The sequence below is a fragment of the Lissotriton helveticus genome, chromosome 6, assembly GCF_964261635.1.
Source record: "Lissotriton helveticus chromosome 6, aLisHel1.1, whole genome shotgun sequence".
NCBI classification, from domain to species: domain Eukaryota; kingdom Metazoa; phylum Chordata; class Amphibia; order Caudata; family Salamandridae; genus Lissotriton; species Lissotriton helveticus.
Window position 1 is genome coordinate 1,933,433,777 of NC_136067.1, and position 16,728 is coordinate 1,933,450,504.

Consider the following 16,728-nt stretch of genomic DNA (forward strand, 5'->3'; position numbering starts at 1 on the left):
TCCACGAGCTCTATGAGAGGATACTCCCCACATTAGAATCTGTAGGGATAATTATATATCAATCTCCCTCAGAAGAGTTCTTCCCTAAGTTGGGCTCCCTTCATACGGACCTGGTGGGTACCCTCGTGGAGCTCCTGAATCCAGTTGTGAGGAAGGGGCCCTCCAGGGCAAAAAGACAGTCATGGTACAATCCAGCCTGCAGGGAGGCAAAGGCCAAACTGCTCGCTGCACTGAAGCACCCCAGGGATGTAGGGGTAAACAGGACAAGGAGGGCGGACTTGAAGCAAGCCATCCATAAGGCGAAGGTGGCTTGGGACTATTCCAACTGGGAAAACATGCTGGCCTCTCTACAGGCAAGAGACGCTCGCAAATTCTGGCAGATTGTGAGAACAGGATCAGCCGAGCCGACTCAAGCTGTTGAGGCCAATATTGCGGCCTCGGTGTAGGAGGATCACTTCCGTCGTCTCTATGAAGAGGTTGCCCCGGGCCTGTGCAAGCCGCAAGCCGGCTTATCATCTGAACACCTTTTTTCTCCGGGTGGGCTAAATGTTCAATCGTCACACACGGAAGGCGATGAGCCTTTGCAGTTTTCATTAGGTGAGGTTATCAATGCAATATCTAAATTACCTCCTGGGAAAGCCCCCGGATTAGATAAGATCCCGGGTGATTTATTTAAGCACCAACCCAGGGTTTGGGCTCCCTACCTGTTAATAGTTTTCAATGCAATCCTTGCAGGTATGGCGGTCCCTATTACTTGGCTGGGAGCAGAGATTGTACCAATCTTCAAGAAGGGCTCCCCTCTGCTTCCAGCCAACTATAGGCCAATCAGCCTCATTGACGTTTCGCAAAAACTCTTTGCGGGGCTGATTCTCGACCGCCTCCAAGATTGGATGACAGACCACTCAGTCTTGAGCACATTCCAGGCGGGTTTTAGAAGCAAGGTGTCAACCACGGACCAACTTTTTCGGCTGGCCCTTCTTTTCTGTAGACGGTGAGGGTGGAGGGGGGTACCCTATATACCGTCTTTGTCGACCTCCGTGCGGCATTCGATTTGGTCCCGCGGAGTAAACTATGGACGGTACTTGCTAAACTTGGCATCCCCCATGCCCTCCTAGATATTATCATTCGCTTACACACTCATAATTATGCACAGGTAAGGTGTGGGAGGATGGGCCATCTATCCAAAAGATTCCCCGTTGGCAGAGGGGTAAGGCAGGGCTGTGTCCTTGCACCGACCCTGTTATGTCTCTTTGTCAATGGGGTAATCGATCTTCTAAATAACGTCATTAACTCAGATGCACCAAGGCTTGGTGGCATTAGGGTGCCCGCGATTATATTCGCGGATGACACCCTACTGCTCTCAAAATCCCCTATGGGGATTCAGCGCATTCTGGAGGGGTTCGAGGTATTCTGCCAAGAGCATGGTCTTGAAATAAATGCCATGAAAACCAAGTATATGATCTTTAACCCCCCCAAAAAGACACGACCTAATCCGACCATAGGCCTGAATAGACTAGAAAGAGTCTATACGTTCGAGTATCTGGGCGTGACCATTAATGATAAACTGGAATGGGGTGATCCCCAGGTCAAGTCACAGCTCAGACTGGCGCAATCAACAGGAGGCATAATCAGGCTAGCAAATTCTAACAGATCATCCATTAGGCCGCTAGCCCCTCCGCTGGAGATTTATAGACTCCAGGCCAGAGGAGCGATCCTATATGGTAGTGAACTTTGGGGATATGCTTGTAGAAAAGATCTGGTTATCCTAGAAAATAAATTCCTTAGGCAACTCTTAAGGTTACCGGTAAGCACACCGCTCCTGCCATTAAGGCTGGATCTGGGTCTAAAGCCCTTGGATGAAGTGGTGGGTGTGAAACCATTAACCTTTTGGAGAAGATTATGGTCCACTCCTGAGTTAGCCAACCATAGGCAGGAACTCCAGGGATTCCTTGCTCTTCCTGATACAGAGAATATTCCATGGTTCAAATATATAAAAACTGAATTTGCCCGGCTGGGCCTTCCGTCCCTGTGGAGCGATCCTGTAGTTGCCTGCCAGGGCATGTCCCGGAAACACCTGGTGGCAACCTATTATGCATGCAACCTGGCAACCCACACACAGGGTACTCGCCCAGACTCTCTGGCTAACACATTCCTGGGGGTGAAAGACTTTTACAAATTTGAGCCAGTCCTTGATGATATCTTCCCCAATCTGGCCCGGAAGCTATTCCTCCAATGGCGATACAGCACTCTCCCGTTAAGAGCATTTACGAGCAAATGGAAACAACCGACCCCGGAGAATTGCCCTGGCTGCAATTGCAGGTTAGAAGACGAACTGCATCTAGTCTTCTTTTGTCCTGCTTACATTGCGGCCAGAAGGTTCTGGGTAATCCCCTTATGTAAAAATCTAGGGTTTCGTAAATGTTCTGAGGCCTTTAGAATCCTGAAAACTGACTTATCTAAAGTAACTGTGTTTGCGATGGCCAAATTTCTAGAGGCAGCCTGGCACAAGAGACTGCTCCTAATTTCCAGGGCATTGTAATTACGTCCTTGTTTGCGCTACTCAATCTAATACTACGGCACTTATGTAAGATTTTAGTTTTATTGATATACTGTTTTTAGTAACATTTTAGACTGATTGAGGCAATAAGCAGTGATTTCTATATTGCTTTCCAGAAAATGTGGCGGCTTCTTTTTTGTATCTTTTGCTGTTTCGACATTGATGTAATATATTGTTGTTTGTGTGGAATCAATTTTATTGTATCTTTTATGGCAAATCGCCGAAATAAAGATTAATGAATGAATGAACTTGGTAGGGCTATTGTTGTGAGGTGGAGGTTTCACTCTTTTCTGTTGTCAGTCAAACTGTTGCCAGATCTTTACATCTGCTTCTCATACATAGCTGAAAGAATAAACTTTTCTTCTGCTTGGAAACGGCTGCTACGCTTTGTGGCCTCCTTTCCAGCACCGTCTCAGTATTCCTCTTTGCGGTCCATTACGGTTGGCTGTGGTTTCACTCCAAATCCAGCCACTCAATTTTTTTTGTATCTCTGCTGTCATTAAATGCTATGGACTTGTGATGTAAAGCTACAATTTGTTATATATTTACAAATAATGTATGTGGCATAATTTGATATTTATTTTTTGCTGGGTCACGTAGTTTTGTCAAATTAAACATTAGCTCGAAAAGGTCAATTTGATGGGGTTGTTGGGCGGTGAGGGTGATATAGCTAGAAGTCTAATTACCGGAGTAAAACTTTAGGCTGGGGAATCTTGAACCTGAACAATATTTCCTACGTGGTGAAAGGGATCAGGGTTCACATGGCTTTCTTTACATATACCTAAACATATGCCTTCTTGGTATTATTTGTGTCCAATAACTGTTAATATTTTCTTTTCTATTAGCCCATGTCTCAGCTCCCCACTGGACGACCTCCTGAGCCCACCAACAACCATTGAAGGCCGCAATGATGAGAAAGCCCTCTTTGAACAGCTTGTGTCCTTCCTGAGCGGCAAGGATGAGACTGAGCTAGCTGAACTAGACAGGGCCCTGGGGATTGATAAACTTGTCCAGGTAATGAACTTTCTAATATTTTACAAAGGTCATTTCACTGACCCGCTAGTTGTGTGCTTTATTTTAAAACATCTTTTAAATCACCAGAAATCATTCACTAAAGTCAGCGGCTGATACATTATTTCCCATGGTTTATTACACTACTATAGCACTGACAAAACGTGTAATTGATCCGCTTGATCAACAAACCATGGCGCTGGACACAGATGGCTTCCAAACCCATGTGTTTGGTCTTCCATTGCCACAGTCCCCTCATAGTGAGCCTCTTTTTTAATTGGTACTTTTACACCACTATTTTGCTCTGATGGTGGAAACATTTCTGAACTTTCTAATTCATACCTCCGAGGGTAATAGTTGTCTATATGTGACATTGGATGTAATTGCTTTATATACCAGAAGTATGCATGATACAAGCTCTAAGATGTCTCATAAATGAAAAATTCACTTGTTTTCCCCCTCAAAGATGGTTTTGGAAATGTAAAAATATGTACTTACTAACAATAAAGACGTATTTAATTATCACTTTCTTTCAAATATGAAGTAATGTTATAGAGACAGGATGTGTTATGTCAGATGGCAAATTAATCATGGGCCATGCAGCAAGAACATGTGCATGTCAAAACAGTAGTAGCAACTGGAATGAACACTCATTAATGAGTTTGTATCACATGCGCTGTCTCTTCCTACTATGGAACGGATTTGCTTAAATACTGCCAGAATATGCCGCAACACTGCATAGCAACTTCTGAAACATACTTGCAAACATATTTGGGCAGACATTGAGTTTTTATTTTCAAATATATAGGCAACAGACAATAAGCTGATAAAGAGAATATCAGCAACACAATTTGTCACACACATTGCTCTAAGCAATTAACACTTGAGAATGACATTTTGGGAGACCAGAAGCAAAACTGCGCATGGAAGCCCTGCAGCTATGTCTGCTAGAGTACAAAAGAAAGAGGATATTCTGTTGATCTATACAGACATTAGTGCGTAAGTGTGCAGTGGAGACTAGCAAGAGTAATGCGCATGGCTAGGGACGATGTGATAATTACAAATGAATGTTCACATTATATATTATAATCGGGCTTCTGCGGTAAAGAACACGTTTTGAAGAAACTTGGAACGTTTGGAACAGGATCAGGGCTGCAGTCTTTTTATTGTCACGTCCCTACCAAATTATAAATGCATTGCTATTTTAAGTCCTTCTCAATTTCTGAAGAACAATGTATTTTTTATGTACCATAACATTCTTTGGGATTGGACTATTGATATGGAGTCTCAACAGTGACAAGTTCAATAAAGTGGTATGCAATTAGGCAGCGTATTACCTACAAAGTGTGTGACTTGCATATTGATTTGTCCATGAACATATCTCTATGCAGTACCAAAAAAGTTAAACAGCAATATAGCCCAACATATTGTGGCATTTGGAAATATTGGCACAGTCTATCCAGTCACTGAGCATTGTTCGTAATGACTTGTGCAATAGTAAACCAGAACTACACAAGTAATTGACCTTTGAACTTGTTCACGAAGAGAAAACCAAAAACCTAAGTTAAAGACAAAAGGAATCCAAATAGATTTGGATTCTAGACTAAATTTCCACGAGACATGAATGCAGTTAATTTATTTCAACTGTCTTCTTGAGACACAAAGGATTGTCTTTCTGGCTGTCCTCTATTAATTCAAGACTTTATTTAATCTATACAGATACAAGGATAGTTTGATAATTGGCATGAATAAAGAAACACATGCGCAATTGGAAGCAAAATGACTTTAATGCGTAATTATATTACTGTAGACCATTTTGCATTGAGTGTGTTCCAAAAATTCAAATAAAATATTAATTTTGAATTCATAGTATAATGTTAATTTAGATTAAGATGTATTCTCCTAAATCGTAGGTATAATTAAAATTCCTGAAGGATTCTGGAATATAAGCTACAAAATATGGTAATGTAGACTAATTTATAATTTTGGCTGGTGGCACAAATGATTAATAGTATGGAATATTGTGTCTCCAGCAAATGTTCTTTTGTGTGTTTTTTTTGTAAGAACATATTTTATTGATGTTATACACACAGTACAGGGTATTTAGCATCTTGCAGCCATATATCTTAATATCAGGCATCATGTATCGACATTATCTCTGTTTCCCATGTACATTCTGAGTCAAGAACGTTCCCCCATACATTAACTATTGAAACGGGACGAAAAAGAAAAACAAAGCAAAAGGGTAACTCTAACTACGCCTAGTACTTGCCCATCTTTTAACTCCTGTTCTTTTGTGTTTTGATTGATACTTCTGCCTGCAGATCCTTCACCTGTCGCATATGCCCAAGCACCAGACTGGATCTGGAAACGTTTGCATAGCTCTCTCATGCCAGAAAAGGGTCCTAGCACCGGAAGTAAAGATATGGTGACGTACCACCACGGCACACTGATGTCATTCCACTTTTTCCTCACCCTTCAATGCAGATTTAAGCTGCTTTAACTGCTCTTTCTCTCATTGTTTTTTCTCTGAGATTTTTTTCCTAAAAATTAAGTGCAAGGCTAAGAAAATGTCAGCGCTAAGAAAATGTGGCTTCAAATCCTGTTGCAATTGTTATGGGCAGATGTCCATTTCAGACTCTCACAAGGTGTGCCTGTGATGCGCAGAGTCGAGGCATGATTTGAAGTTGTGCAATAAATGCAGCCTCATGCACCCCAAGGTCATCTAAGAGCAAAAGGCCATAATCTATTTGGCCTGCTACCCCGACAGGTTTGGCAGCAATTGAGGTCAAGGTCTCCCTGGAAGTCGACCTCATCCTTATCATCGAAGTCTTCAAAGAAAATCGAGAAAACTCCAAAAGGAAGCATACCGGCCACTCCCTTCAACCACAGTACAGTCGAGGATTTGATCACCTCCTGCAGAGTCTTTCTAATAGTGGGAGCATGTAAACATTACACTGTCTGAGTAGCTTCCTTTCGTGGCGCAGCCTTCTCAAGTGCCCACCATTCATCCATCCCCTAACTAACCTCTTGTTGCCTGTGCCAATCGCAGTACTGACACTGATAAAGGCGTAGCCAAAGTTTCCAGGCACCAGGAGCTGATCTAGCTCAGTTCCTCAGTTCCATGATGGGACTCTACAAGCAGACTGTGGTCCCCTCTGGTGCACTTTTGGGCCCCATGTGTTTGTTTCGGGACTCCAAATGGATTTACGGCAGTCGGCCCACCCTCAACACTATATAACGATTGGCTTCATCCCAGCTCTAGGTCTTTGTCCAATACAGTGTCTGCCAGCTTCAGTGCCGATGCCTGGCTTGGTGCTAGCTACAGAGCTTCTACAAGTGCTGACACCACCACACCACAGTCGCCTGCCCCTCCAAAGAAGCCTCTCAAACCAAAGGCTATTCTCTACAGTTCAAGAGGGAAAGAATAATGAAGGAGGCCTGTCACAAGGAGTTATCCCAGCCTGAGCCAGGCCCACACCAGCACTGCTTGCAAACTATAAAGGAATTGTTTGTGACTGCCTAGTATCCAATAGACTTGCTGATTATCTTGCCCTCCAAATTGCAGTGGGCTGGTCACGTCACGAGAGGCAGAAATGAAATATCCAGATGGCCTTTCCCCTTATGATCTGGGATCCTTCAATGCAGTGCTTAGGAAGGCAACAGAAGTATTGGAGCTTGAGTTACCCACAGTGAAGTGAAATGAGAACATTTTACCAGAGGTTCTGCAATGGGTTTCATCTACATCAGTGCCTTTCTTACTGTTTAATGAAGCTCTACTTGAGCCCTTTAGGAAGGTGAGGGATAAACCTACATTAGCTCTAGCAGTTAATAGGTTCATCTCCAGGGAATATAGGCCTGATGATCCTTCCTATCCATTCTCACCTCAACAGAAAGCAGAATCTGAGTGCATTAACTATGGTACCTCCAGACAGGGAATCCAAAACAGTGGAGTTAGCAAATTTGGTGACCCCGGGTATCCCAGATCATCTTAGAGGATGCTTTGCAAAGATGGTAAGGAATGACCAGGATACCTCATGGAAGAATATGCGGGTAGGCCTGGACACAGTAGATACTGTGGTCGGAGCTCTGGGATCCTAAAAAGGCCTGAGGAGGCAGGCCTGGCGATCCACCTTACTCTCCAGAGATGTGCTGACAAGTCTTATGGACATGCCCTTTTGATGGATTTTGCCTATTTGGGTAAAGTCAAATTTGGCCTTGTAGAGATTCAAGGTGGTATGGCTGCCTATATCAGTACTTCCTGACAGAGAAGGTAAGATCCCCCATTCCTTTCTGGTTTTGAACTTTTTAATGAATGTTCCTTTTGAGCATCTTATTTGCAAGTAGAGATTGTTAATTTTAAGACATTTTTTGTTTGTGGCTATTATCTTGGCGAAGCATTTCGGTGAGCTGAAAGCATGCAGCAGATTTCATCTGAGAGCATTCCACTACCCTGCCTACCTTTTTCCTCCAACTCACCCCACCATCAAGAAGGAGAGGATACACCCGCTGGACCTCAGGCGAGTGGTCAGTTTTTGTATTGACTGTAGAAGGGAGATCAGGTCTTATGATCAGCTCTTTGTGGGGTATGCAGGCAGCAAGGTTGTTCTGAAAAGGACTTATTCTTGCTGGTTATACTCCGTATAAAGGTATGCTACACCATTGATAAACAGCAATTCATACGGAGCAAAGTTATCTACATCAGCACTCACCAGGGGTGTTCCTGTGGCTGAGATTTGTTGCACTGCAACATGAGCGTCCCTTCACACATTTGCTAAGCATTATTACTTGGATTCAAAGATGAGAAGGACTGGCCATTCTGCACGTTTGATGCTCGAGGATTCCTTGTTTGACCACTCCTTCAGATTCAACACCTGGGAGAAGTACTGCTTTGGAATTTCTTCAACAGATGGGGAATCTGCAGGTAGAAGTATCCATCAGAAGAAAATGTAACTTACCTTCTGTAGCAATCTTTCTGATAGATAATCTATTACTGATCATACGCTTACCCCATACTGAAGGTCGGTCATAATTCAACAATAATAATGTTCCAATTTGCACCGTTCCATCTCAGATTGTTCTATCGTTTCCTAGTCTCTGCCGCTAAAGGCTTGGGAAAAAAATGGTTGAGAAACTGACATCAGTGCACCCTGGTGGGCGCTATATAGCTCCAGTGGCCTCACCCTGGCTTCACTTGCAGTGCTGTGGTGGAGGCAGCACCTTCTACTAAGGGCGAGCTATGCAACGGTTTACATTTACAATTTGCCACTTGGGAATACTCAGCTGCTGAGATCTGCAGGTATTCACCAGAAATCTTTACAAACTTTTTCTTTATGGGTCAGAGAACACATCTTTAAGGACCGCCTTTGAGAGAAGAGGAGGGCATCTTACAAAGTAGTGTCTCACAGGCTGCAATGCTGAATTTTATATTTTTTCTCTTCTTCATATCATGTTTTTTGCTGTTGTCCACTGTGTCCATAGGGAGGAGGCCTGGAAGCGTTAACAGAAAGATACCCTCCACAGCATGCAGCACCATCAGTGATGATGGAGCAGAAACCTGGCATGTACCCTCAGCCTTATCCCTCAATTTCCCCCAGTGCCAGTTTTCACAGTGTTTTCCCTACTATGGTTCGCCAGAAGCCTTCTTTTGGACCCATGCCTGTGCAGGTGCCACAGCCGCCTCGAGGGGCCTACCCAACCAATGTAGGCATGCAGCCACGGCAAACCTTAAACAGGCCACAAGGGGTTCCAAACCAACTCCGAATACAGCTGCAGCAGAGGCTACAAGGTCAACAGCAGGTGAGCCCTGAACCTGAATGTGTCTTGTTGTGTTATGTTCTCTCTCCAGCTTTTGGGAACCATACACCATTCTGTTGGAGGTAAATAGACACGCAGATAATTTTTAAGATGATTAATAGGGGTATCTTATGTTTTTGGCATAACACAAACGTTAAAAGAGTTAAATACTTCTCATGTGGTGCCTTAAAATGATTTGTTGGGAGCGACATATAGTCCAGTGGGGCCTATTGATTCCTAGAAACTCACAAAAAGACTCTATACACACTGATGTACTTTGTATTGCTGTATCATTAACAGTTAAATGCCCATTCATACGCACTCTTTCAAATGCTATCTTTTCTATTCCTATTTTAGAGGCACCTTTAACATTAGAACAGCAGTTCAGTAACCATTTTGTTGGTGGCATGTTTGTTTCATGAATCTTAAGTAAACTGAAGCAGTGAATACAAAATGGTGATCACATGACCTTGTATGCATAGTCACCGTTGCCAGCTATTTATATTGATACAGATATGAACTAAGTTCAAAAAATTAAGACGTCACTTGTCATAAATGCACTGCTAAAATGCAGTGTCTTGGGGAAAACCGCTTGGAATTCCAGAAAGCCTATCCCGGCTTATAGTGAAACTTCTGTGTAATATTTTACAGAAAGCAAAAGGTAGAAGATATTGAAAACACCAAAAATGTTTATAATAATGGCAAGACATCTACTTACAGTGTATTCCTATATCATTGTGTAAATGCTTTACCTTCACCCAGTTGACTTAAATTGGTATCAAATTTGTTTCACCTGGTCTTAGTGGGATCCAGGCAGAGCTGTTGTGAAAGAGTTATTCACAATTGACAACAATTATGTCATCAATAATCTTCTCTCCATGGTCTTATCTTTGTTATTGTCTGAGTATCGTTGTTGTCCATCAATGGGTAACCTTTCAAGAAGACTGGTAGTTTGACATGTATACTTCTGATGTACCGACCGACTTGCATACTAAGCAAGAGATCTGTGTAAAGCAGTCAGTGACCTGCATGCCTCCCATGCTTTGTTTCTGTGATAGTGCTGTGCCAGAATGAAATGCTTGTAGGCCAAGCTTCATTTGGAAAGAGATTGTGGCTAGCACAAAGACAAAGAACTACTGAATATCGTCTTTATTCCACCTTATCCCAAAGTAGAACTCTGTAGTGGAGTGGAGACTATAACATCAGTCCTATACAAAATGTGAAAATCTGGATAAAGTTAGCGTATAGAATTCGAGCTCCTTGTCCTATTTTGTATTGTAAAGCATTACTTTCATCTTGATAGCACAGTGCGGTCAAGAATTTCTGTTGCAGTTTCTTACATCTTTCTAGAGATGCAGTTATTTCAGAACACCATCATTGAGTCTTTGTATTACAGTTCACCTGATAGTATGGTTTATCTTTTTTCTTGCTGTTCACTTTCAGCTCTTTCAGCAGAACCGGCAGGCAATCCTCAACCAGTATGGTGCAGGTGGCCCAGTCAGCATAAGCATGAGGCCTGGCATGCAACAGCAGATGTCACCTCAGGTAACACCACACTATTTTGTGTAGAAAATCAAGACCTCACTTACTTTCTGTCATTGTTTGTGGTATTATAGGTTTGTGCTAAACCAAGAGACAAGGAGATAAAAATGTTGTAACAGAATCTTTTCAGCCTCCATTCAATCTTACGCCTATGTTGCTCTGCATCCAGAACACTTGTACCCAGTTATACAAGTTCACACAACTTCTGACCAGCCTTCCTCCTATATTTGTGTTTGCCTTGAGAAATGTACCAAAATATCTCAGAAGCACTGGTGCATGTGTGACCCTTGACACGGGCATCAGTTATGAGGCCCTACTTGTTTGACTTCCCATTCAGTCTTTTCACTTTGCACTAAAGGACTGGACACTCGGTGTGGTGTGCTTCGGGTTTGGCTCGCAGTTTTTTCTTTCGTATTGTTCCTGGAGATTTATTCTGTTCACCAGATTTCTCTTAAAAAGGTAGACTGTTGCTTAGGTCTTTAATCAGCAATTCAGCACAGATCGGAGTCTCCTGTTCTCCAGGCTGACGATCTAAGGACTGAGACAAAATCTGTCGATGTGGGAGTGTTGGTCCTTCTTGACTTGGGTGGGGGTTCGGAAATGTGGAGCTCAAGATTCTTTTGTATAGACTGAAAGAAATTGGAGTTTGTCAATTAAACTTGGTCCCTTGATACTTTCGTTTCTCCAAGATGAAGCTCAACATTAGTGATCCTTTCACTCACATCTGCCTTCATCTCCTGTAAATGTGTGCTGCAAGAATCTTAGAATGTTATGCCATATGTTTTTGAAATAAACCTATGATGTGATCCAGCTGAACCTGGCTTATTCATTGGTAGGTGCTAGTAAGAGCCTGAGCCATCGACCATTGGCTGACAGCAAATAAACTAAAAGTTAAAAGTTCATAACCAGGCATCTTTTTGGTATCCGGTGCTAGACCTGTCTCGTTTCTTGACACTTAGCTATTGCATCCTTCTACTTCCAGCATGAGAAGTCAAACGTGAAAATCCTCACTGATTTAGACCAGACTATGAAACCCCATATTGGAAAGGTGACCCAGATGGAACGGAACTCTCCCATGAACTAGGCTGTTCTGGCATGCATAAGGGCACATCTTAGTTATGTAAACCACTACCTACTGACACGATGAGAGCAAGTCCAGTAGATGGCACTCGATGGCACTGCATAAAGCATTGCTTATGGCTTTCCGGGAGCATTTTTCTGCAGCGTTGATCAGTCTCCACTATCTTTTTTAATGCCATTGGGTTGTATTTCAGTCCCTACACTTTCAATATTATTTGAGATTGCATATTTGTGTGTCAGTCTGATCCCCTATGTCCCAGTTCATTCTCTACGCTCCTCGACAGAGTCCTGCCTTACTACCATAGATGTTCTACAGTATTCATGAATGACTGCACATTTATGGTACAGGCTGTACTATTTGGATAGCATTGTTATTAAAATGAGGTTGCCACTAAATAATCTTATGTTTAAATGCAATCGTAAAAGGTCCCTTTTTTGAAAGTTCGAATTGTTAGTGATATACTCTTGTTGCCGTTATTTTGATTGTGTCTAGCACCAAAAGATAACTGGCCTAAAAGGGTTTACCTAGTTTGTGCCATTGGGAAAATGTGTTAGTGCATATGGCCCCACATGTGGTGACATTTGTACTCTACACATTCTAAATAGCATAATTTAAAATAAAGCTTTTGCACCAGAGTTTGCAGATTGTGGTTCCACTGTTCTCCTAGACATTCAGTCTAATGACATTGTAAGAGGATTCTCTTATTTAACTCATTAAGAAAAGTTTCCATTTCAGAGCAGATCACTTGTCATCTCAGATCATTGCTGGAAGCACTTTTGACTGAACCTTCTTGAAGATCAGCAGGCATTCCAGATAGCCCTATTCACCCCAACGCAATTCTCACAGACAGCAGAGGTCATTGCCTTAACGTTTGTTATTGTCTCAACCTGGCCTATGGTCCCTTCACTTGTTGCTTGAGAGGCACTTTGCAGGTACTAGATACTGAGTTTTCTGAATCGTAGACTTTCCTAGGTGCTTGATGCCTGAATTAGGTTTGCCCCCAAAGAGCCTATTTATGCTTCCTCTGATGATTGTGTCTCAGGATACACGAGCCTGGATGTTATAGTACACAGGTAGGCATGGCTAAACTCTTCATATCCGAGGCCAAACGTGCAAGAAAGACGCCTTTACTTTCCCATTTTTTGAATGGTACCCTTTGCTGCAAGCATAAAAGAGGTTCTCTTTGCAAGACTGATGGAGGTGGCTGTTACAGCAATGTTAAACTCCCATACCCTTCCAACGACAACATTGGCTCTTGCAGACTGGACAAGTACAAGTTATTATTTCACTGTTTCTGACACCTCTTTGGTTGATTCTTTCATGTCCATATCTTCACCAAACTCATCATCCAGGAACCATGGGCTCTGCCAGTGGTACCACATAGGATCAGTCTTTCGTACATCTGTCTGTTCTTCCTCCAGTCCTCGAGATTCTACTGGAAATAGAGAATCTTCTTGCTCAGAGTTGTTTTGAGAGTTCTACCAGAAGGTGGTGGGTCAAAGCCTTTGCATGTTTAGATTGTGTGCTGGCACTGTTAGGGAAAGAGTGCCTCTTCAACAACCTTTCACCCAGCGAGAAATGGTAATTCTTATTCCGACATGTGTAAAATGCTTATTTCACTTCCCTGTCTGGCAGCCTCATTACAAATTCCAGAGCTTTGGTACCAGTGGAGTACATACAAATTGCAGTTTACATACATGAAAGCTGCTGTGGCAGCACATGTTGAGGACTGATGATTATGCAAGTCAATTCCCACAGACTAATTTGGTCCTACTCTCCTAAGATGTGACTTGCCCTCCTCATGAGGCCATGGCAACCCTTTTCGAACTGAATCTATCTTTGAATCTCCTATGGCCCTTTCATGACATTGAACTGGATTCTGTATATTGGACAAGTAGCGGGAAGGGAGCTAGATTACTGAATGATTATGGTCCATGTAGCCCAGAGGTGGGTATTTCAAGTTGGTGCAGCCAACCATGGTTTTGTGGTTTCACATATCACTGTTCATATCAGACACTAAATGAGAGCATCATGTTTATTGCTCCAAGTGTAGCTCTAAAGTGACACATTGCTAGCCAGTGGTCTGTGTGCCATTGCCTCTTAATCATCCCTTCAAACTTTCAACATTGATCTCAACCTTCGCCATATTGATAAGCCTGAGTCATCCCTTCTGTGTTGTCAATTTTTCACAGGTTGGCACAGATCACGCCATAGCAGAGAATGGAAAGCACCCCATATCTGCAGCAGAGCGCCTCTACTCTTCTCCCACTCTTCAGCCTTAAAAGTAATATGTACCCTATAAACAGTTTCCAGGCTATAAGTTCAGATTGGAATATGCTTCTCCACTTCTTGCGCCTCCAGGCATAAAAATCAATCAAAGGGCATTACGGCATGCTGATTATAAATACGCTGAAGGGCATGGGTGCTGGGAAAGCCTTACGGCATCCAAAGCTAATACAGTTCTTGTAGAAAATAGCAACCAATTCTATATGTGACAACAAAACTTAGCTTCATAGAGATCTAAACCTCATGCTTCGCATTGGTCCTCTTGCCTTTCACTTATATATGGCCTCCTTCTTTGACAAAGAGATTGGCTCGTGTATGTTGTGGCTCTCATTTCCTGTGAGATTACATAACATTTGGATTGGTGCTCAAATCAGGATACTCCCATGGTAGTAGTCACATTCGCTGCATTAAAAATGGAGGTGTCTGTATCTTCTGAGGCATTCAAGCATGATTGGGACAGAGGCTTGACTGGGTTCTGCCGGTGTTCAATTATATTAAAACAATATTCCTCCTATCCTAGGTCTTTCTTCCTCGACGGTGTTCATGCACATCACCAATGCTAGAACCATGCTCCATGTGCCTTGTTAATAATCAGAGAAGTTCACTCCCTGCCCATCCCGGATTTCCTGAGATTAGATATATGCACGCATACAAGTGAGCAGGTGAACATATTCTTGTCACAGGTGGAAGCTCTTTAATGGCATCAGTCTTTAATCTAATAGCATGTTCCATCTAAGCCTCGTGTTCCACCTCCACTAGTTTGTCACTTACTTTATGCAAATGAAAATGATTTTGCTGACCCACATGGCAATTAGGGGTAGGTTGGCTGCTATCTCACGAGGAGGTCTTGAGTAATGCACCCCAGCTCACAAATTCTTCCCTTTGTAGCATAGTACGTTGAGCACTGAGCTATCCTCATCTTCAACTTTTAAAAGGAAATATTTTCCTCCAGCCACCTTGCCAATTTCAGTGAATGTGTTTATGATAAAGGTGCCAGATTTTGACACTGGACTAACGAGAGGCTTCAGTCCCCTTCGATTATATCTTTTAGGGGCCATGTGTGGCATTTCAATGTAAGTCACGCTTGTCCTATTTAGCAGCGGCTGGTGCCTTTAGGAAATCGAATATAAGATCTTTCCTCCAAAAAACAACCTAATTGTGCATCATTTTGTAGGATTCTCCACCTGTGCTCACCAGTTGGGAGACCTATCTAGTTTTGGATTTAAATGCCTTCATCCCCATTCGTATCTTGGTTTGAGGGACACGAAACTTATATCTGAAAGATTATATCCGAAAGATTCTGTAACTTGTTGCTCTAATGACTCCGGGTGAATGAGCTGTGGGGTTTATTTTGGCTGGGTAGCTTTATGCTGTTTTTCCAAGGTTATGGTTGCATTGATATTGTGCCCTTCATTGCTGAAGAAAAGCTTTCTGATTTCCACATCAGTACCGTACCTATACATATTGTATGGAGAGTATTCAGATGCTACTTGGAGTGCACAAGATCGTCTCACTGCTACCATAGTTGTAAGAAACCAGCTTCTGAGCCATGGTTTGCAGTATATGGTTTTGTGTGTTTCAGCATTATGTAGTGTAGTTGATATAATATACGCCCCCAAAACGTTTTCATGACCTACATGATGTTCTTTGCAAAGCAGTCACCTGGTCTCCCTTGATTTGAGTGTTCTACAAACACTGTATTGGCACAGTCTCAATCTCTTGCTTCTGATTTGTGCCACAGTTACCCAAGTAAATATTTTGTTTGATCGTGTTTGTATTCTTTTTATTTTGCTGGAAAATCCCACCATGAAGGGGAGCTTAAGGGTGCATGAGTAAATACAACTTCTCTTGTATTTGAAGTCTTTCAGCCTATTGCCAGTCTTCCTTCGTCTGTCATGTTTATTATCCAATCACCTTCTGCACTCTCTGGCTTGATTGTGTTTTTCTATCTCAGGAGTGCTAGATCATTAAGGGGAATTTGAGAAGCCACGGGCGAGTCAGGCTGAACAGCTTCGATTACAGGGATTGCCAATGTTAATACACTCTTTTAGGGTTGTGTCTGACAGCTAAAACAGAGATCTTCATGTTGCTTAGAATTACATAGAAAATATTTTTCTTATATGTTAGGAATATACTCATATAGTAGTGACAGCAAAGTGTATACTTTTCGAGAATGTTGTTGGTAAACCCAAACAACCCTATGTGGTCAAAAGGAAAGAATTACGCTGCCCGTTGATTAGGAGAGACAGGCATGACAAACTCAAATGAAATGTATTTTCAGATTTTTCCCTTTGTTGCAGTGAAATAGTGTTCTCTTTCATAGTATTATTTGCAGAGTCTTGACCCCAAAGTTCTCTTTCAAGTTAGCATAACCAAATCCTGGTTCAAAGCAAAAGAAAATAGTTACCATCTAATTGCCATACGGTGACACTATTGAACCAATGAGTATCAAGTG

General features: G+C 42.4%; 1 protein-coding gene across 6 annotated transcripts in view; it reads left to right on the forward strand.

Moving 5' to 3' along the window:
* Nucleotides 1-16,728, forward strand: part of NCOA1 (nuclear receptor coactivator 1) — a 986,743-nt gene that overhangs the window by 902,047 nt on the left and 67,968 nt on the right. For all 6 annotated transcript variants that reach the window (XM_078649914.1, XM_078649919.1, XM_078649916.1 and 3 more), the window contains 3 exons: nt 3,403-3,571; nt 9,050-9,367; nt 10,808-10,909. In XM_078649914.1, coding sequence (XP_078506040.1) covers nt 3,403-3,571; nt 9,050-9,367; nt 10,808-10,909 — 589 coding nt within the window. The remainder of the gene's footprint in view (nt 1-3,402; nt 3,572-9,049; nt 9,368-10,807; nt 10,910-16,728) is intronic.